The sequence below is a fragment of the Eriocheir sinensis genome, chromosome 1, assembly GCF_024679095.1.
Source record: "Eriocheir sinensis breed Jianghai 21 chromosome 1, ASM2467909v1, whole genome shotgun sequence".
Lineage (NCBI taxonomy): Eukaryota > Metazoa > Arthropoda > Malacostraca > Decapoda > Varunidae > Eriocheir > Eriocheir sinensis.
The window spans coordinates 4082012-4105483 of NC_066509.1; the positions used below are offsets into that span (position 1 = coordinate 4082012).

At 45.5% G+C, this 23472-nt stretch overlaps 1 protein-coding gene across 1 annotated transcript; it reads left to right on the top strand.

The window, feature by feature from the left end:
- Nucleotides 1–3492: 3492 nt before the first annotated feature.
- On the top strand, nucleotides 3493–23308 carry LOC126991459 (facilitated trehalose transporter Tret1-like). Its single transcript, XM_050852924.1, has 7 exons — nucleotides 3493–7953; nucleotides 8576–8726; nucleotides 10440–10602; nucleotides 10804–10914; nucleotides 15880–16536; nucleotides 22243–22375; nucleotides 23110–23308. Exons 1-7 carry the CDS (start codon nucleotides 7870–7872, stop codon nucleotides 23290–23292), a joined length of 1482 nt encoding a protein of 493 aa, XP_050708881.1. The 5' UTR covers nucleotides 3493–7869; the 3' UTR covers nucleotides 23293–23308.
- The last annotated feature ends 164 nt before the right edge of the window (nucleotides 23309–23472 follow it).

Genomic DNA, 23472 nt, shown 5'->3' on the forward strand with positions numbered 1-23472 from the left:
AATGAACTCTCATGAAACTACTCACAAGTGAAAGTGGAATTACCTTTCTGAACATAAAAGTTCTTTTGCTCAATAACATAAACACCATGAACTCACAAATGAAAAGTGACAATACCTTCCTGAACATAGAATTAATATTCATATAAAAGAAAGAGAACACTTTGTCCTTATCTTTGTTCAGTGAAGTTGTGAGTTAGTTACCTAGCAGCAAAAAATAATTATTATTGTTAATTAAGTGGGCCGTTTTGCCCAAGGGCAATGAAAATTACAGCTGACTAATGCGCCGAGGAGTAAGTCCATATCCTTATCAATACCTGGCACAAGCTAAAAACACAGAAAACGGGGTGGTCCATAATACCCACCCGTGCCATTTTGCCCCACCTTCCCCTCTGTATGCCCAGGCCGTACTGCCAGTGATTTGCAGGTTTTAAGTTAGTATGACAAGAGAAGTACTCGATTGAAAAAAATCCAATATTAATATAGAAATATTTTCAATAAAAATCATTTTCCAACAACCCTGCTGATGCTGGGTTAGTGTTAACAGTTTGAATATAGATAGGTAATACATAATGCGATGTGACTAAACTAACGCGTGTTGTCCTTGATGAGTGACAAAATGAGAAATAGTGTTCCTCCTCAAAGATTTATCCCCTAGTATCACTAGGGGAAACGGACTAAGCCTATTGGCGGCCCGTAGCAGGATGCCGACAGACCGACTCTATCGGCGATCGAAATCTAGCCGACCGAGTCGGTCTGTCGACGAGGACTGGCGTGTCTCTGGGAAATAGTGTTGATTCATCCAGTCACATGAGCAAGAAAGTGCTCAGGCGAATCACGGGTGGGAGGTGAAAAACAGTCTCCACAGCAGCCAGCGAGGCAACATGCACGACGCCCCTCGCCACGCCTCGCCTCCCGGGACGTCGCCCCAGCCCCTCTTTTCCCATTTTCTTCCTTTTAAGGCAAACTGTAATAAATCGTAATCTGGGAACAATTACTTCGTCGTTTGCTGCCTATTAACGTCAAGGTAACTCTGCTGTTCGATGTCTTGTTATCTAAGAACATGCTTAAGGGTAAGAAAAAGAAGATAAGGGGGAGATTGAGGCAGGAAAAAAGCAAATTAAAAATATGGCACATATATCGAGGCAGACAGGAACCAAGGACGGAAGGAAGGAACGAGGGAAAGTTAAGACTGTCTTGCCATATCTGCAGCCCAACACATGGGCTGTCACCCGACAAAGGTCCATGGTCCCACGGAGGGACGAATGTAGAGATGGATGGATGATCGAATGGATGAGGAGGAAGGAAGATAAAGGAGGAAGGAGGTCTGGCAATCCCCCGGCCGGGCGTCGGTGTTGCGCCATACCGCCCACACTTATCATATGCCTCTCAAAGTGTGTATATCTCATCAGTTTATAAAGAAATGGGCTTCCTCTACTCGCAAAGTTATATTTCAAGTTGAATAACGCGATTTATATAAGCATTTATACGTAAATATGATAATATTGTTAGCGTTTACTACACCTTCGAGGCAGTAGTTATTTAACAACATATTTAGCGTCACACAGAGCGCGTTAATTAAAGGTTTGTGAATCCGCGCGCTAACCCGTGACGTCATCGATTAGTTGGTTGCTATTACCGCGCGAGCTTTGTGTATCGCAATGTTCTCAAAACTACGCACTAAGGGCCCAAAACTACGCACTAAGCTTTGCTATTTTCTTCGTCGTCTTCTTCTTTCGTCTTCCCAGAGTCACGAGGTTGACGCCTTTAATGAGCCTTCGTGATAAGAAATAATTCATAGCTAGTCATACGTATAATGAGAGGTGCTTGATCATGAGCTGCAATGAGCGGTGTTGCACTTAAATAATACAGGGATAAGCCTCGGCATACTATATGGTCAACATGAGGTGGCATACTTACGTGATGAGAAATAATTCATAGCTATAGTCATACGTATAGTGAGATATGCTTGATCATGAGCTGCAATGAGCAGGAATAATTGATCAATTATTCCTATTTCAGCCGCCGCCGAGTGGCTTAAAACTACCCACAGGCTGTCCAGAAGACCACCTATCAACCCGGACTCTAGATTCTAGGATTAGAAATGAGCTCCGGGAGGGCAGCATGAGCCAGTGAAAGATGGCGCCACTATAAACACTCGCCTGCGCCAGAACGAGCTGGGCCGACCATCAGGGATTCAGGATCCACCGGGAAGAAGCCTACCGGCGCAATAGGCCAAGATGTAAAAAAAACAAATAAATAAATATATAATCAGTTAATAGGGGTATATGACAAGCGGTACTGGTACCGCGAAGCATCATGATCACATGATGCTTCGCGGTACCAGTACCGATAGCAGTTATCGATACCAGGTACCGGTACTGGTATCGATAACTGCTATCGGTACTGGTACCGCGAAGCATCATGATCACTTGGGTTCCGGGAAGCTTAATGATCACTTGCCGGTACTGGTATCGATAACTGATATCGGTACTGGTACCGCGAAGCATCATGATCACTTGGGTTCCGGGAAGCTTAATGATCACTCGGCACTGCGTTAGGATCTTAGTGACGCTCGGTGCTCGCCCGCCTCCATGTGGTATGAGCCCTGTGTGTAGACGCTGAGTCACTGCCCCGCTGACCGTCTCCCCAAGTTCCCACCATTTTGTCCTGCTTTCCGTTTCCATCACAGCTCCCGTTTCCGTTATTTTATTTATTTATTGGAGTTACTGCTACACCTCCAATATTTAATCATCTTATATAATTCATCATGCAATTCTTTATAGCCAGAAACTCTCGCCAAGGGATTCAAACTTTTTTCGTTAATGCTTTATTGGATAAATATGATCTCTCTCTCTCTCTCTCTCTCTCTCTCTCTCTCTCTCTCTCTCTAAAAGTTAACGAGTCATACGAATTTAACAGTGGCAAGTAAAAAGAAAACGAAGTCGTGGGTTAAAAGTTAGTGAGTCCCACGAGTCTTTCTAAACGCTAATATATATTGTTATTGTTATTAGACTATGATCGAGTACCCACTACCCATATCACCGAGATATCCACTTACTAAGTGGTGATCTCTCTCTCTGAATGAAGTGAATATTTATTTTTTCGATAAAAAAATAGCATGTATAGTTATTATGGATGTATTCGATCATAGTCTAATAACAATAACAATATTTATTAACAACCTAAAAAAAAAATCGGACATGAAGAATTATCAATAAATCCAATAAATAAATCCGAGCAACTGGTACCGGTACCGAGCAATCTGGTACCGGTACCGTACCGTTTAGCTGGTACCGTTAGTACCGGTACTGGTACCGGTACCTGCCCACCCCTACCATGCACTCTCGCCTCTACTCCCTCCCAAGGAAGGAAGGCTGGACTGGCCAACACCCCCCCTGCATTTGCTGGTCTCGCTGTGTCTTTCAACGGGAAGTTCGGGGCAAGTGTCTCAGTTCATCTCAGGTCTTAAAGGTGATAGGACGTGCTCTGGCAAGCTCTTGGGTTGACCATGTCTAGTGGGATGAGTGACGTAGGTGCAGTGAGGGGAGGAGGCGGGGCCGGAGGAGATACAGTTGAGTTGGTGAATTCTCTCTTGGAGAGAATAGAAGAGTTGGAGAGGACTGTGGAGGCCATGAGGAAGGAAAATCGAGTCCTTCATTCATCAGGTCCTCAGACAGGCGATGTACATAGTACACCGCCAAAATATGGGGGCTGTCAGGTAGTCAAGAGCCATGGCAACTGCTTAAGGTTGAAGAGGACCAATCCTGCGGGTGTGGGGTGCCGCAACTCCTTCCAGGCTCTCTCTGAGCTGAGGGAGGAGGAAGAAGTGAAGGAGCAGGAGGTTAAGGAGAGGAGGGCAGATGACAAATCCCAGCCCAGAGGTAACATTTTGGTTGTTGGGGATAGCCAGGTCAGGTTATTAGATAGGACCATCTGTGCTAAAGATAGGAAACGTAGGACCAGGGTGTGTTTTCCAGGGGCGGGGATTAGGGATATCAGCGATAGGGTAGAGTTGTGCATGTCAGGCGAGGGAGTCAAACCCATCCTCTGCCTGAGCGTGGGAGGGAACGACATAGGCAGGTTTGGTAGCGAGCAGCTTCTGCGTCGCTACATGGAGGCTCTTCGAAGAGTTACGTCCAAAGGCGGGGTTCCTGTGGTTCTGTCAAGGCGGCGGGTTGGTGGCATTTGGCTGGGGCTATTGCATTAAACTGCAGGTTGGCAGATTATTGCAAAGCCAATGGATGGACATTTGTCGACGCCTGGGACCGTTTCTTTGGCAAGGACCACCTATACCAGAGGGACGGGGTTCACCTTTCACAGGAGGGGGTACAGATCTTGTCTGATGCCCCTGAACATGGATTGGGGGCCCTGCAGGGTTTTTAGGGTAAGTAAGAAGGGGCCTAAGATGGCAATACCAAGTGGGAGCACTAAATGTAGTAATAATAATAGCGGCTGCAGGGTAAGGCAAGGGGTAGGTATAAATGTGTACTATACAAACAGTAGAAGTATTAGGAATAAGATAGACTTATTGAGGGGAAAGGCGTGCGTAGAGAAATTTGATATGATAGCGATCACAGTCATGGATACACACTGCAGACAGACACTTTCTCCCAGAATTAGAGATTGATGGGTATAAGTTATTCTACCAAGATCGAATAAGGAAGGGGGGTGGGGTCGCACTCTTCGTCAGGGACAAGTTGCCAACCCCTTTTATAGGAAATTAGTAGGGCGTCAAGATATAGAAATGTGTGTGTAATTGGGGATTTCAATTATAGGAACATTGAGTGGGATACTTTATCCGGAGACCAAGAGGCGCAGGATTTGTTAGATGTGATACAAGATAGTTTCCTTAAACAGTTAAATAGAGCACCAACGAGGGAAGAAAATATTTTGGATTTGTTGTTAATAGAGAGGACATAATAAGCAACATTAAGGTTGGGGATTCATTAGGAAACAGTGACCATAAGGAAATTAGATTTAATATTAAATGGGAGGATAGAGTCAGCAGTAACAACACATAAATATCTGACTTCAGGAAGGCGGACTACGAGGGATTAAGAAAGCAGCTGCAAAGGATTATGGGAGTGAGATCAGAAGTAGGTCAGGACTCAGAGCAGGGAGGGGCGTTAATCTCTGGTGAGGTCACTAGTCAGGTCAGTAGCCTGGAGGGTGAGTTCAATAGTCTGGTCAGGGAGATTAAACTAAGGCAGAAACAGTTATACCTCACAGGGAAGTCAGGTCAACAGGTAATTACCCGCGATAGATGACAGAAAGGCTTAAAACTGAAATAGGAAGGAAAAGAGGACTATATGTTAGAATCAAATAGGGGGAAACTCACCTAAGGGATAGTTACAACGATTTAGCTAAAACAGTAAAGAAGAACACACGTATGGCAAACGTAATTATGAGATTAGAATTGCCAGGGAAGCAAAGACCAATCCAAAGGGCTTCTTTTAGCTTTATAAGACCAAGGTTAGGGATAAGTTAGGGCCGCATAAGTCAGGAGAATCACTGATTGATAGAGATGAGGAAATGAGCGAGGCGTTAAATAGATATTTCTTAACTGTATTTACCAAAGAAAGATTAGATTATATACCTCAGGGAGAACAGATCTGTAGGGGAGAAGAGGTAGAAGGATTAACCGGCATCAACATAAGTAGGGAGCTTGTGATTAGACAGATAGATAGACTTAAAGTCACTAAGGCGCCAGGGCCAGATGAACTTTTCCCCAGGGTAATAAAGGAATGTGAAACTGAAATAAGTGGGCAGTTAACAGAAGTATTTAGGAAGTCACTAGACACAGGGGTGGTGCCTGTTTCATGGAGGCAGGCACACGTTATTCCAATATTTAAGAAGGGTGACAAATCTTCTATGGAGAACTATAGGCCGATTAGTTTGACGTCAGTTATAGGTAAAATGATTGAGTCAATAATAACTGATAGTATTAGGGACCATATTGACAGACATAATTTAATTCACGACTCACAGCATGGGTTTATTAAAGGAAAGTCGTGCCTCACTAATCTTTTATCCTTTTACAATAGAGTATATACGAGTCAGCTGACAATGATGAAAGCTATGACGTAGTTTATCTTGATTTTAGTAAGGCCTTCGATAAGGTACCTCACCAGAGACTGTTAAATAAAGTCAGGACTCATGGGATAAGAGGGAAGATATTTTCCTCGTCCATGTAGCTATCCAGTCTACTCTTAAAACAAGCTATCGTCCCTGCACTAACTATGTGATTGCCGAGTCTATTCCATTCCCCCACCACCCTATTACTAAACCAATGCTTGCCTATATCTCTCCTAAATCTATACTTTTCTAATTTAAATCCATAACTGCGAGTTCTATCCTGCTGGATGATTCTCAGTACTTTACTTATATCGCCTTTGTTGTAACCCTTGACCCATTTGAATTTTTCTATCAGATCTCCCCGCACTCTTCGTCTTTCTAGTGAATGTAAGTTTAGATGTTTCAGCCTATTTTGATATGGGAGGTTCCTCAGCCCCTGAATCATCTTGGTCATCCTCCTCTGAACTGATTCTAGCAAGTTAATGTCCATTCTGTAGTGTGGGCACCAAAACTGGACAGCATAATCTAAGTATGGCCTAACTAACCCTAAATAGAGTCTGAGGATGACCTCTGCACTCCTGTTGGTTACCGTCCTGTTAATAAAGCCTAATACCCTGTTAGCCCTATTCCTCGCACTAATACATTGCTTCCTTAGTTTTAGGTCAGAGTTCACTAACACTCCCAAATCCCTTTCACACTCAGACCTGCCTATCGCTGTGGAGTCTCAACTATACTCGTGTAATGGGTTGCGTGTTCCTACACTAAGTACGCTACACTGCCATACTGACATCTCGTTTTCTGTGCAACACTACGCTAAAACGCCCTAAAGGCTGTGGATTTATTATTTATTAATAACCTAACACATACAATTGGTCATAGTGGGTCATGCATCCCATACATAGCTCAGCGTTGGCAGTAATAACGAATCTGATTTGAAATAGCGCGCGTTCCCGCCTTCTAGTGTTCCCGCCTGACTTGTGACTACTCCAGCTCTCTCAATCAAAATGGCGGGGACTCCCGCGGCATTTTTCCACAGGCCACTGCCTGACTAATGAAATCATGACAGTGTCTGTTATGTTTATTATACTTGTTGCTTTTTAAGTGTTGTTGAATACACATGTGTTTTGGAAGTACTTTTTTTATATCATTTCACCCACTATATAATTGTGGCCTCTCGTCTTCCTTTTAAAGTCCCAAATGCTTCGTCTACTCATGCAGTGCCTCGAGAACCATCTCCATAAGCTCTAGCCACTCCGCAAGGATTACTGCATCATCGTTAAAACAAGGTCAGTGACCTTGACTTTAACAACATGTGCTCCACAATTACTGTGATCCACACGTCCATGCAAGTGTTGAAAAGTGACGGGGCAAGGACACTGTCCTGCCTCACTCCCTGGTTCACGGGAAAGAAGCTGGACACGAACAGCGGGCGTGTTCCAAGAATCATTGATGCATCACTATCAGTAATGGCTGGGCAAGTGGTGGGAAGTCCTCTGCGGCTATGTGTGGGGGGTATGAATTTGCCTGCACCAGCCAGCACAGGCAAATGAGACCGGCTCCTTGTCCAAGAAAAAAAGCGGAGGCAACCTTTACACAAGGCAGGAAAGCAAACAGAGATGGACAGGCAGACACAGAGAAGTAGGCCGGCAGACATTTATACAAGAAATTATAGAGGTAGGTAGGTGGGTGGATAAGTAAGGGCAGGCAAACTGGCAGACAGGCAAACACTACTTCTACGATTACTACTATGCGACTATTTCTTCTTCCACCACTTTAAAAATATTAATAACAGAGATGGAGGCGAGCGCTGATCCTAAACCATGTGACATCGAGAGGGATGGACCCCAAGACCCCATGCTGAGGCCTACGGTGGTACAGGTGTGTGTGTGTGTGTGTGTGTGTGTGTGTGTGTGTGTGTGTGTGCACTCCATACGATAGAGGACAAGACCCTTTTATATGGATAGCATCTGGAAGGGGAAAAAACTACTGTGGACGATACTGAATGCCTCGAAGAATTAAGCATATTTAGCAAGAGATGCTATATGAAGTTTCCAGCCAAGATTTTGAGTTAAGGGCAGACCGTGAATGTTAAGTGTAGAAGGGGACAGCCGAGTATTGCCGAAGGATAGGGGATAGGTGTTTTGGAAGATTGTCGAGCTGACAGGTGGGGAAACTTTAGTTTAAGGCATTAAAGGACGCACAGTTTCTTCTGCCCCTTTCGGAAATGATAGCAAGGTCTGAGGTTAAGCGTTCTGTAGCGTCCAGCCTAGTCTTGTGATTCCTGTTGGGAGGGTCTTTTGTTAAAAGATGTTGAGTAATTCAGAGTAGAGCCATCAGCGGAAAAGGATAGAACAATTTGTTATGTGAAGCTCATTAACGGGCAATGGAAAGAGTGGGAGATAGAACAGAGCCTTGCGCAACACCACTTCATAGATTTAGGGGTTGAACAGCGAGCCTCCACCCACACACCCGTAGGTGTCTCGACGCTCCCCTTCTGCAGGTGGTGCTGATCATCCTGTCGTCCCTGGCTATGCAGCAGTTCGGCATAGCCTACACATGGCCCAACGCCCTGGCTGGTGATCTCCAGACTGACAGCTCCACGCTCCTCGGACACCAACTCTCCATCACCCCTGTCGGCCTGGACCTCGTCGGTGAGTCCGTGATGCCTCGCACCCACTAACACTCAATAACAACAACTCGAAATATGCATGGCCATCTGCTGCTTCAAAAGGCACTGCTCGCGGCTCTTCCTGCCACGCTTTCCCAGCCATGCAGCCCCTCATGCTACATATATACCACCACTCAGAGATACCAAATCATATGTTGGTGCCAGATTTGAGGCTGTTTATCCAGGGTTCTCCCGTTTAATTTTCACCGTGGAGCTCTCTGCATTTCTGCAGGTCTTTTCACACATGGTTTCCTCATGTCCCGAGGAGTTAAACCATACTGTGATGACAGTGGTCCCACTGACTATTCAGCACTTGTGGGTCGAATACCTCAGTCTGGGGGACCTTCGACCACGGTACGTCTCCCGATGTCGGGTTGAAGAGTTCCTCTCTCACTGTTGCTGGGGAAGGTGGCGCTCTTCCTGCATGAAACCCATCCTCCTCTTTTTGAAATGCCAGAATTTTTCTCTTTTCTACACTCCCACACAACCAACGCGTGTAACGAAACACACGAGAAATTAATCCAGACAAGGAAAGGTTTGCCGGCGCCGTTACGCGACCACCGTAACGGGTGAGCCACTCCTTTACCAGTCGGCCAAAGAGGTACCCCCCTGGCTAAGTGGGTTATGGGAGGCTCGCCCATCAGGCTAGTCGTGTCACTACACGTCTCCCCATTCCCATCTAGAATAATTTCTGTGTGTTGAGTTCCCATTTTCTATGAACTTCGGAGAGCATGGGCCATCACTCTACCTGTTGCCCTCTCGGGGTGACACAACTGAACCACAGGAGAGGATGCCCACCGCTTTTGCCACCAGTGAAATGCCAGAATATTTCTCTTTACAACACTCACACACGACCTCTGCGTGTAACGAAACACACGAGAAATTAATCTAGACAAGGAAAGGTTTGCCGGCGCCAGGGATCGAACCCGCGACCAGCATAACGGGAAAGCCACTCCTTTACCAGTCAGCCAAAGAGGTACCCCGCTGGCCAATTGGGTTATGGGAGGCTCGCCCATCAGGCTAGTCGTGTCACTACATTTTCTCTAATTTTATGGATCTTATCTATGTGTAGTCTGAGGTGACTCTCAAGTGGCATCGATCTCGCCTCTTACCAAGTCGTGCGGCGCAATGATCATAAATATTTTGATGCCATTTGCATATTAATCGATGCATCCCCCCTCCACCTCCCTCACACTCTTCATCCCCCTTCCACCTCCCTCACACTCTTCATCCCCCCTCGACCTCCCTCACACTCTTCCTCCTTCCTCCACCTCCCTCACACTCTGCATATCCCCTCTACCTCCACACACACCCTTCATCTCCCTTTCTTCTCCCCCACACCCATTCTTCATCCTCCCTCCATCACCCACACACATTCTTCAAGCCCCCTCCAGCCTCCCACCTTTCATCTCCCCTCCACCCTACTTATAATCCCCCTTCTTCCTCCTCCTCGCTACACGGAGGCGGGCGAGGGTAAGCATTGCCCCTGTGGCCGAGTGGTCGGCGTGCGGGCGTAGACAGCCTACCGGCGCTACAGGCAGCGCCAAAAAATAAACAAATGAATAAATAAATGATTAAATAAATAAAATAATAATCCGCACCATGTAGCCACCATGCAGAGCAAGTTAAGTGTTCTCACGGGGTCATCGTTCACACGAGGACCAGCGGCCCTTCCCATGCCACGTTGTTCCTCCAGGCAGCCTGCTGTTCGCCGGCTTCTCTCTGGGCACCCTCCCGGCTAGCTGGCTGGTGGCAAGGTTCGGCCGCCGGAAGTGTTTCATCGCCTCAGTCCTGCCCACTTTCTTCGGCTGGGCATTCACCGCCTTCGCTGACAAAGATATCTTCATCTTCATCGGCAGGTGAGTCACGCAACACAGCACCGGTGCTCATCAGGATTGTGGAGTCGTCGGAACCGGTTCAACACGGAGGCACTCAGTAGGTGACTATCTATAAGTTGAATAAAGTCGTCCTGATGCAGCGCTATACGTTTGTCAGGAAACTCAATAACAGTCCCTTCGTCCTCCAGTCTCCTTGCAGTAACACCTCGCCGCTCCCCGTAGGTTCGTCAGCGGCCTAGGTCACGTGATGATGATGCAGACTTCGAAGATCTACGTGGCAGAGATCTCCAACACCAGCATCCGCGGCATGGCGTCCACCTATTTAGAGATGATTTACATAGATTTACATAGAAAATCAGACCACACAGACCCCATGGTCCAGACTTGGTGGTCTGTCCTTAAACCTAAGTGATTTTACATTAATCAGAAGACTCCAAAACGTTGCATTTCTACTCTAGTTGATATTAAGTTGAAGGAAGTGACGGTCGAGCTTATTTTTGAAGGAGTCAATCGTGTTACACTGGACCACTGATGATGGGAGCTTATTCCATTCTCGCACTACAACGTTGGTGAAGAAAAATTTGGTGCAGTCTGAATTTACTTGTCTACATCTGAGTTTTACGCCATTGTTCCTCGTGCGCAAAGTGTCATCGATCATAAACAATGTTGATCTGTCTACATTCGTGAAACCATTAAGTATTTTAAAACATTCGATCAGTTTTCCTCGGAGGCGACGTTTCTCAAGAGAGAACATGTTAAGGGTAGAAAGCCTTTCTTCGTAGGATTTGTTGCGCAAGGAAGGGATAATTTTCGTTGCCCGACGCTGAACACCTTCTAATTTAGCAATATCCTTTGCATGGTGAGGAGACCAAAACTGTACCGCATATTCCAAGTGGGGTCTGACTAAACTGTTGTAGAGCGTGAGTATTACATCTTTATTCTTAAATTAAATTTTTCTTTTAATGAAGCACAAATTTCTGTTCGATTTATTTTCTGCATCGATGCATTGCTGTTAGAAGTTGAGGTTTGACGCGATTTTGACCCCAAGTCCTTGACGCATTGAACGCTTTTGAGTTTAACGCCGCGCATTTCGTAATCAAACTTTTTATTCCTCGTTCCAACTTGAAGGACCTGGCACTTGTCTACGTTAAAGGGCATCTCCCATCTATCCGACCAAGCTGAAATTTTGTGCAAATCCTCTTGGAGGCTTTGCCTGTCTTCGTCAGTGAGAACCGAGTTACCAATCTTTGTGTCGTCTGCAAATTTACTAATGCGGTTATTGAGTCCAACATCCACGTCGTTGATGTAAATAATGAAGAGCACTGGGCCAAGAACCGAGCCCTGAGGGACGCCACTAGTGACAGGCGCCCACTCTGAGTTAAATCCGTCAATCACTACTCTTTGTTGTCTGTTGCTCAACCAATTCGCGATCCATTGGTTTACCTGACCGTCAATACCTATTTGTTTTAATTTGTAAAGTAATTTATGATGCGGGACTTTATCAAACGCTTTCTGGAAATCAAGATAGACTACGTCCAGTGATTTGGTTACGTCATAAACAGTGAAGAGGTCGTTATAAAAGGTTAATAGATTTGATAGGCAGGATCTTTTGTTTCGGAAGCCATGTTGTGAGTCCCCAATTAATGAGTGGCTTTCAAGGTAACTCACAATTTTGTCTCTAATTATGCCCTCAAGTAGCTTACCTACAACCGAAGTTAGACTAATGGGCCTGTAATTACCTGGTACTTTTGGTCTCCTTTCTTAAAAATCGGTGTCACGTTAGCCTTTTTCCAATCTGAAGGGACAATGCCTTGTCGCAAGGACATATTGAATACGGTTGTGAGGGAGGAGAGTATTTCGCTCTTTGTTTCTTTCAGCAGAGTTGGATATACTTTATCAGGTCCAGGACTTTTATTTGTTTTAAGTGATTTGAGGGCTTTAAGGACTTCATCGGGTTTTATTTCAAAGTTAGACAATGCATGCTCAGGATTTACATTAGTACTGGTGTTGGTGGTGGTGGTGGGAGGACTGTTATTATTAAACACCGAGGAAAAGTAATTATTTAATAGGTTTGCAACGTGTTGGCTGTCAGTCACTAGTGCACCGTCGCTGTTTATTAAAGGTCCAATTCCACTTCTGATCGCCTTTCTGTTGTTTATGTAACTGAAGAAGGATTTCGGATTATTTTTACAGTTGGCTGCAATATTTTCTTCATATCTACGCTTTGCCTGATGCACTAATCTTTTACTCGTCGCCTTGCATCATTGTAAAGTCTAATGTTTTCGGGCGTGCTTTGGTCTTTCTTTAACCTGTAAGACAATTTTCTCTCCTTGACTGAGTGTTTAATTTCGCTATTAAACCAAGGTGGACTTTATTAGTGTTAATTCGCTTCTCGCACAAGGGGACAAATGTGTCCTGCTGAGTGAGTAAGTGATTTTTAAAGTTTAGCCAGGCGTCCTCTGCATTGCCGTCATCTGATAGTTGCATATCTATTAGTTTTCGTCGGATTTCTACGAAGTTGGCTCTTTTGAAATTGGGCACCTTAACTTTATTTTCAGTCACCGATGTTTGAGCTCTAATGTCAACGCGCACTAGTTTATGATCGCAGGAACCGAGGTGTTCTCCTACCGTGACATTACTGACTAGGTTATCTTGGGTCGCTATAACAAGGTCAAGTATGTTATTTTGTCGAGTTGGTTCAGAAACCATTTGGCTTAGATAATTTTCCTCTAGAAATTCGATCATTCTATGGGACTCACCTTCTGTACCCGACAGTGTCGCCCAGTCGATATGGGGAGGTTAAAGTCTCCTAGTATCAGTGAGTCGCTGTTATTAAGTGACTGCCTTAAGACGCTGTACATTTCAAGATCGCCATCAAGTGATTGCCCCGGAGGCCTGTAAGTGACAGATATATTTAAATTGACTTTTGCAATGTTTACTCGCACGCACAAATGTTCAACGTTACTGTTTCTTGGTGTTTTGTCAGTAGGTTGCAAGTAGCTTTTGACAAAAGGGCGACACCACCCCCTCTACGGTTTACACGATCATTGTTGAAGAATCTGTAGCCATCTATGTTGTATTCGGAACTTAAATCAATATTAGTGGTGTCGATAAATGTTTCGGTTATAGCAATTACGTCAAAGTTTTCTGTCAGAGCAAGACATCGCAGTTCATCAAATTTGTTTCTTAGGCTACGCGCATTGAAACTAAGGACTCTTAGGTTATCTTGAAGCTTGGTAATAGAGTTACTGGAGGGTTCAATGTTACGAGTCTGTTGCGGTGTGAGGTGTCTATTTACACGGGCAGGATGGAAGGACGTGGCTGAGAGTCGTTTTTGTTGTTCGGGCGTTACGTACGGCGTTGTTGAGGAGCCTTCCAAATCTGGCTGCCCGATGGGGACAGGTGTATGCCGTCCCTTTGGAAAAGTCTACTCTGGCCGTAGAAATCGTTCCAGGCGTTAAAGAATTCGACGTCAAGCTCTCCGCAGAGAGTCTGCAGGCGGTTGTTGAGGCTGAAGGCCTTACTGTAGAAGTCGCCCTCATCCCATGTCCGTGGTAGAATTCCTGAAATCAAAATATTAGGGGATTTAGTCTTATACTGCTGGATGAGCCTACGGTACTTGTCCAGCAGTTCCTCAGACCTGGTCGTGGTGACGTCGTTTGTACCTGTGTGGAGAACAAAGAGTTAGTCATTAGAGGCATCAGCGGAGACCTCGTCCAGGGCAGCTGTGATGTCGTCAACACCAGCTCCAGGATAACAGTAGTTACGCCTACGACGTGGGACTCTGCCACAGAATTCAACCACCTGATGGCGAATCATAGAGTCACCGACCAAGAAGGTGCTCTGTTCCTCGTCCTCCTCCTCCAGTATGGCAAATCTGTTGTAGCAATGAGTAGGATAAATGGCTCTAGGGGCGGGTCTGGCTCCTCCTCTCACGGGGTTGAAGCATTCAGCGTCAGCTCTACCGGTTCCCTGTGACGTGCCTTCTTCGGAAGGTGGCTGGGCATCGAGTGCAGGTGAGGAGGGTGATGAGGCGTCAATTGCAGGAGGGGCGACGATGTTGGACTGGATAAACTCCTGCAAGGTATCAACAGTACTTGTTAGTTCGGTGATCTTCTTCTCGCCAGCCGTTAGCCTTTCGTCCTGTTGAAGGAGTCTCGTTTCCATCTGCTGAGTCAACAGGCAGATCTTGCAGACGGTCGATCGTCCTGAGAAGAAATGACCAGAGAAGTTTCCTGTGCAAGTCGAACATTTCTTTAGCGCCATCTTGGTAAGGAGGAGGTATCTATATATTTGCTTTGCTTTTTCTTTTCGTAGGGCAGAGGGACGCGTGCGTGAATAAGCGAGAATAAGTGAGAAGAGAGAGAGAGAGAGAGAGAGAGATGGGAAGGCGTAGGAGGAGATAGGGATGGAGGGAGGAAGAGGGCGAAGGAAAGGGGGGGAGAGAGAGAGGGTGGGAACGAGATAGGGAGTGAGGAAGGAGAGACAGAGAGGGGCAAGTGGGGGGTAGTAATGAGAGAGAGAGGGGGGGGGGCAATGGAGAGGGGAGGCGAGAGAAGAGAGAGAGAGAGAGAGAGAGAGAGAGAGAGAGAGAGAGAGAGAGAGAGAGAGAGAGAGAGAGAGAGAGAGAGAGAGAGAGAGAGAGAGATGGGAAGGCGTAGGAGGGAGATAGGGATGGAGGGAGGAAGAGGGCGAAGGAAGGGGAGAGAGAGAGGGTGGGAACGAGATCGGGAGTGAGGAAGGAGAGACAGAGAGGGGCAAGTGGGGGTAGTAATGAGAGAGAGAGAGAGGGAGGGGCAATGGAGAGGGAGGCGAGAGAGGAGGAGGAGCGAAACGCGAGAGGGAGGAGGAGGATTACTGGTCTCTGGGGAATAATCTGGTCAAGTCAGGTCAGGTAGGTCTGAACACCTGCGTAGGAAGCGGCGTCGGAGTGGAATCTGGAAATATATAAAGAATGTGGCGGAAAGAGTGTAACACTGTGTTTTGTGTATAGGTGTATATATGTTTTACAGGGCGCTACTGCGAGAGGGTAGATACAGGCGGAGAGAGGTAGTAAAAATAAGGGCAATACTTAATCCTGTCCAATGAAGCACGTGGTCGCACAGCAAACAGCACACCTCTGCGGGCAGCTAACTCGGGTGACAATAAGCAGTACGCAGCACGACGCGAAATAGCACACGGCACACAGCACAGCAAGATCTACAGTACAGTTCAGTACAGCACACGAGGGTGGATTCGCAAGCGAGAGGTCACGGAAGTGGGAGCGCGTGCGGTTTGACCTCTCGGGGTGAGGGCAAGGCGCTGGATGAAGCTAACGGGCTTCTTGGTGGTGGCAGCGGTAGCCATTAAAGTACCCTGGTACATCATTGCGTGCGCCATGGCAGTGCTGACGCTGGTGTACGGTGGCGCCACGCTGGCCGTGCCCGAGAGCCCCAACTTCCTCGCCGTACAGGGCAGGTATGAAGAGGCTCGCCGAATCCTCCGGCGGCTCAGAGGTCCAAGAGCGGACGTGGACGCGGAGTTGACCCTCCTGAGGCTCCTGAACCAGCGGCGTGACGGAGCCTCAGGGTTCGCGGCCATTTTCAAGTGGGACGTGCTGAAGCAAATGGCGGCGCTAATTCTGCTGGGCACGCTCCGGAGCATGTGTGGCGTCGAAACGATCACCGTGCACTGCACACGCATGCTGCTGGACACCGGCGTCTCCCTGGACCACACCCTGGGAACCCTGGTAGTCAACTCAGCTTACGTGTTTGGGGGCCTCTGCCTCACCCAGCTGGTGGACCGCCTGGGCCGACGCTGGTCTATGGTGGTATCCCTCACCATCGTGGTGGCGGGCAACGCAGTGCTGGGCTGCTACTGTTACTTTTTCCAGGTGCTCCCCCAGCCCAGCCTGGATATCAAGCTCTTGTCTCCGCTGGACGACAACACGACTGTTCCCTACATCGCGGGGGTGAGGTGAGGAGCACTCCCTACTGCCTCTATATAGAAAGTAGGGGTGGGCAGGTACCGGTACCAGTACCGGTACTAACGGTACCAGCTAAACGGTACGGTACCAGTACCAGATTGCTCGGTACCGGTACCAGATTGCTCGGATTTATTTATTGGATTTATTGATAATTCTTCATATCCGATTTTTTTTTTAGGTTGCTACTAAATATTCTTATTGTTATTAGACTATGATCAAGTACATCCATAATAACTATACATGCTATTTTTTTATCGAAAAAATAAATATTCACTTCATTCAGAGAGAGAGAGAGAGAGAGAGAGAGAGAGAGAGAGAGAGAGAGAGAGAGAGAGAGATCACCACTCAGTGAGTGGATATCTCTGTGATATGGGTACTCGATCATAGTCTAATAACAATAACAATATTTATTAGCAACCTAAAAAAGAAAAATAATCGGACATGAAGAATTATCCAGTAACTCGAATAAATAAATCAAATAATAAAATAATGGAAACGGGAGCTGTGATGGAAACGGAAAGCAGGACAAAATGGTGGGAACTTGGGGAGACGGTCAGCGAGGCAGTGACAGCGTCTCCACACAGGGCCCATACCGCGTGATACCACATGGAGGCGGGCGGGCGCCGAGCGTCACTAAGATCCAGACGGTACCGGTACTATAGTCTGTTCGGAGCATGAAGTCGGTTCAAGGTGTGGCAGATTCCAGAATTCCCATGAGTGCAGCGCTGCCAGTTCGACCGCCAATTATCAGCTTAGCACTCTCTCCCGGCCTACCCACCCACAACCCACCTGTTTATCTCTCTCTCTCTCTCCCTCTCTCTCCCTCTCGACCCGGGGGAGGGACCTAGGGGGACACACCGACCACCACCACCACCACCACTACCAACACCACAACGTGGCAACATGGGAAAAAATCTCTGCCACCTGTCATAGAATTTATACAAATCGTTGTTATAATCCTAAACATCGACACTCATTGTACTATGTAGCTCCCTTTACTATATACAGAATATATAAAATATCGCTTTCAAATAGCACATGGATGGGAAATAAGAGAGAGACGCATGTACGAAGGCTGATTTGGCAGCATGGGTAGAGGTAAACGACCTGAACGACCCTGAACGGACTTCATGCTCTGAACAGACTATAGCGGCAATGCGCAGTGCCGAGTGATCATGACGCTTCCCGGCACCCGAGTGATCATGAGGCTTCGCGGTACCAGTTACCGGTACCGGGTACCGCTAGGAATCGATTCTTCGCGGTACCCGGTACCGGTACCTGGTACCGCTAGGAATCGATTCTTCGTGGTACCCGGTACCGGTGCCTGGTACCGCTAGGAATCGATTCTTCGCGGTACCCGGTACCGGTACCTGGTACCGCGAAGCCTCATGATCACTCGGGTGCCGGGAAGCGTCATGATCACTCGGCACTGCGCATTGCCGCTAGTACCGGTACCGTTTGGATCTTAGTGACGCTCGGCGCTCGCCCGCCCGCCTCATGTGGTAACACGCGGTATGGGCCCTGTGTGGAGACGCTGAGTCACTGCCTCGCTGACCGTCTCCCCAAGTTCCCACCATTTTGTCCTGCTTTCCGTTTCCATCACAGCTCCCGTTTCCATTATTTTATTATTTTATTTATTTATTGGAGTTACTGGATAATTCTTCATGTCCGATTCTTTTTCTTTTTTAGGTTGCTAATAAATATTGTTATTGTTATTAGACTATGATCGAGTACATCTTAATAACTAAACATGCTATTTTTTTTTTTTTTCGTTGGGGATAAACCCCAATGGAGGAAGGCGGTGCATGCCGCGCAACCCCCCAGACGCTGGTAGAGGTATACCCAATTCTTTCAAGGAGGAGGCCCAACAACGGGGCTGACGGCGGAATTTTCAGTGAAGCTCTTCCCTCTTCGTCGAAGCGTCGCTTAGACTAGAGAGTGTGTTTCCGTGAAGAGATATTTTCAAACCCTAGTTTCTCTTCCCCCTTCGAAACAATCTTTCCGTGTAGTGTTGGTACTACTGCAAATCAAACAAACGTTGAAAACCGAAACATTAATGCATTTTAGGTACATTTCTATAATGGAAAATATTGTGTGGCAAGTACTTATGTAAGCAGTGCTTGATACAGTGACATACACTATATATAGCAGAAAATTTACATTGATGGGTTTAATTGGTTGGTATCTGTGGCTATGTTTGCTTCGCTCTGCTGATATCGTCCCGTTACCTGTGGGCGGAGCTTAGGAGACCTCGTTAGAATAAACTGCTATTATTTTCTTTATTTTCCTCCTGTTCCATGAGATCTCTTTCTCCCTTCGTTATTTCTCCCTTGTAAATATATTTTTAACTAGCCTTAGAGCTCCTATCAGTGGGTGGAAAATGGTATCATCTATATTGCTGAGCTTTGCTAAGCTCCACCCACAGGTGACGTCACGAGTTTGGAGATTGGCTGTGGGAAGCCCAGCACGGAGTCCCACATAGCACCACATATTCATACAGACTTGTGAAACATTCGCCCGGAGGCCGAAGCCTAGCTGTCAGTCCGTCACTTTTAAATTTGTCCCAGCACTCTTCATGCTTATGGTTTGAAGTGCCCGCCCTACAAACGCTTAAAAAGGAGAACTGTTGTGAATAGTTGAGTCTGAAGGGCGGGGCATGCTGGCTTGGAGGTGCGTTCCAGTCAGGGACGTGCACAGGTAGGTTGCCCAGGTTGTCTGAGCAACTGCCGTTTTGCCCTTCTCGGCTGATGTTGCCCTTCTGAAAAATAGTGTTACGAATGTGTGTATTTTTTCCTAATATTATTTCCTCCAGGGACGTTATTATAGTCCCCGTTTTCTATTTTTACCCTCCCTCCCCTAGTGCTGTTGCAAAAGTAACCAATGATATTTCCGCTTCCAACAAAACATTATTACACTGAAATTACCTATTTAAATATAAGTATTCATCAATCTAAAATTATTTTAACTATTTTCTCACATTTGAAAACTTATAATATTAGCTATCTAGCTAGTTAATTCATTCCCGCCAAAACGTACTTGAAGCGTCCCTCGCGGCGTCACAGTCACTTCCCCCGCGACCGTCGCGACGCCTTCACACACGTCCCCTCCTCTTTTGAACGTTTGCACTGTCAGCATATCCCTTATGTAAATATGTATATGGAAGTAAGCAAGTTTATTTTTTTCAATTTACCTAGAAATAGTAAGCTCAAGTGCTGAATTTTTGTTTTTGCTTATTTGTAATATTCTAATAAAGACAGTGTGCATAAAGTGCAAAGCCTGTTAGGGTGTTTTGTTGTTGTTGTTGTTGCAGTTTGTGTGTGTGTGGGGGTGGGGTTGCCCTTTTTTCAGGTTTGAGCAACTGCCCTCTAAAATTCCTGTGCACGTCCCTGGTTCCAGTGTTGGCTTAAATTATCATGGGAACCGTGAAGTCTTGAATAAACAGAAAAAAATAATGTTTCTCGCATTGTATGACTTTTTATATAAGGCCTAGAAAATTTAAATTGTTCTTATACCCAATTAATAATACAGCAACATGGAAAAATGTTGTAATAAAGCATTAAATGTGCGAAGATATTAGCGAAGAGCGGGCCTTCACCTCCTCTTCGTCAAGAGAGGAAATTAGTTCATTTCTTTCCCGCTCGCCGCTTCGCGCGCTGCATCAAAGACACTCCTCGTCACTGAGCATACCATTTGGTCCACGAAGCCTCGTTTCCTCGCGGGAAGGGGGAAGAGATTCACTGAGAATACGGCCGTGGCTGAGGGTGTCGGAAAGAGCCCACCTTTCCAACCCCATGGCAAGGGATAGGTCTCGAACCCACGCCCCAGCAACCCGCCGAAGCGCAAGGCCGAGACTCTACCACGGGACCACGGGAGCCCCCCTTTTTTCGAAAAAATAAATATTCACTTCATTCAGAGAGAGAGAGAGAGAGAGAGAGAGAGAGAGAGAGAGAGAGAGAGTTTTCTTTACAGGAAATTTATTTGGGAATTTCATCAGAAGTCATAGATAAAAAAAAATACTCCTTCGGGTACCGGTACCGGTACCGGTACTAACGGTACCTGAGTTTTCGGTACCAGTTCTACCGGTACTCAAATTAACGGTACTTGCCCATCCCTAATAGGAAGCCTTAGCCAGAGACGAAAACCTTCGATGACGTCACAAACAGCGTCCGGCGAGCGCCGCGTGCCTTGAATTTGAATTCAATGTTTGTATGTATTGTTCTCGTGAGGATTGGATGCGCTCTTCATGAATATTATAGTAGCATTATACAGTGCTGTGAATATCATTGTGTTTCATGTGTATTATGACAACAGAAGATCGTATGATGAATCTTTGAGGTTAGTCTTGTGAATGGGGGTCAGTATTATGGCTTATTAATAAAATAAAAAAATAAAAAAACTGTGGTAAGCCAACTTAATCGCATAATATGGGAGACAGATATATATCATCCATCTATTCCAGTGGTTCTTAACCTTTCTCATCGTCTTACCCCCCGAGACTTTCGAGGGCATTACCGTGACCCCTATATTAAATTTTGCAGTGGTTAACTTCCCGTAAAGGTAAGGTAAAACAAAACTATAAGAAGATCCTGATTTATTAAAATGTTACAAATAAAAGACCTTGAAAAATGCCACAAATCCCCTACAAGTGCTAAAACAGTACAGACCATCAAGCTTTTTCCACTCATTAACACTTATAAATTGGGCCAGATGATAGCCAATATAGCACAATATCCATTCAAAATGCATAATTGATAAATAAAATTGTTCACGAGAGGTATATTAATTTCTCTTAAAAAAAAACTTCAAAATAATAGCCTATTTTTCTTAAATGCAAACTAATAGCTTAGAATTCTTAAATGCAAAATAATAGCCTAGTATTCCTAACTGTAAAATAAAAACTTAGTATTCTTAGATGCAAAATAATAGTCTAGTATTCTTCAATCTAAAATAATAGCCTATTATTCCTAAATGCACTATAATAGCATAGTATTCCTAAACGCAAAGTAATGGCCTAATGTCCCTAAATTTAAAATAATAACCTAGTATTTATGAATGCAAAACAATAGCATATTATTCCTAACTACAAAATAACAGCCAGGTATTCATGAATGCAAAATGATAGAATAGTAGCCTATTCCTAAATGAAAAGAATAATAGCATGGTTTTACTAAATGCAAAATTATAAGCTAGTGAACAAAGTATAATTATAATGTATTTCACTAGACTACTTCTGGACAAAGGTAAGTGATGGATTATAAGAGAAACAAGGCTCTAATATAGAAATCAAATTTAACCTAATGGAAATCTTGATTCACTATAGGCTACAAGATGAAAAAAAAAAATATAAAATAGTAATACTAGTACATGTAATCATGTACAATATCAAAATAATAATAATAATAATAATAATAATAATAATAACAATGATAATAATAATGTTAGTGGATAGTATGAAAAAGGTAGATATAATATTGGAGAAAATAGTTTAGTGAGTGAGGCATTGCGGACGCCGCTCGTGACGTCATCGATCCCAGGCGCAGGCTTTCTATATATTGCTACTGCTATGAAGTGATGACAGTAATGATACCGTGCCTATTCAGTCGTTTGAAGGTCATTTTTAAATTATTTTTTAAGGCTTGAGCCGCTGGCCCTCCACCTCGCTAAGTAACATTATGGAATGATTTGTGTTCCTCCAGAGCTATTGGTGACGTGGATCGGCTGTTTCCACTGTTGTGCTTCCTGGTCGTCGCCTTCGGGGTCGGTCTGGGCATTGCCAACGTTCCTCTAGTGTTGGCGCTCGAGTACTTCCCGACCAGCATCCGGGCTGAGGTAACCCATACAACTCCAGCACACTTCCTGTTAACAAAGTAGTAATGCATCAGTAACCGTATCGCTATTATGGTACTGCATGGCAAAGGTGTTTTCCAATGCCCCCTACCTCTTATTCTGACACCTAATTGTGCACTCAAGCTTGCTTTAACAATTGTTATAATTTCGACTATCCACTTAGTTCCCTGTCTAACCTGATTTCTTGACTAATCCTGAGTTGCCGTTCTGTTAGTCTGGTTGTCCATTGTTCATCTGTTATTGGTTTTAAGCATGATATGACCTGCTCCAGTGCACTTCTTAATCATAATGATCATTAAAATATTTTCAACTTTTTTATGTTCTCTGATCATCCACTATGTTCACTTCCATGCCATACCCAGCATGATTTCCTTCATTCCTCTTTGCACACTAGCTTACGGTCTAAATTTGTTGTTTTCTTGCATTTTTGTCTTACCAAGATGATTGGGTACACGCACGTTGGGAGTAGTGGCGTGTGGCTAGCAACAGCTATGAGGGTATGAACGATGGAGATATAGGCTAATGGGCTGAGACCACATCAGAACAGCAGGGCCGTAATTTCTGAGGTGGTTGGGTGGGGGGGTTGGGGGGGGGGGGCTGGGGGAGCTATGGTCTCCCATAGATGTTTCCTATATCAGCCTAACAATGCCCATAAAAGTGCTTAATTTTCAACTAATCTCTCTCTCTCTCTCTCTCTCTCTCTCTCTCTCTCTTAGGGCTTTGGTTTATGCCTGACGTGGATGTCCGCGTGCAGCGTGGTCATGCTACAGCTGTACAGCGTGCTGGTGGACGCCCTCACGATCACAGGCCTATACTGGTTCTTTGCCCTTGCCGCCGCAGCAGCGTTGGTGCACACACTGTGCTTCATACGAGAGACCAACAAGTGCAACATTGGCTGAGGAGAGAGAGAGAGAGAGAGAGAGAGAGAGAGAGAGAGAGAGAGAGAGAGAGAGAGAGAGAGAGAGAGAGAGAGAGAGAGAGAGAGAGACACGTCGTGCCTTAATTGAATCTTGAAGCGACATCTTTTTTTTTTTTTTTTGGGGGGGGGGGGGGTATACCAAGTGTATTAATGCTGTGAC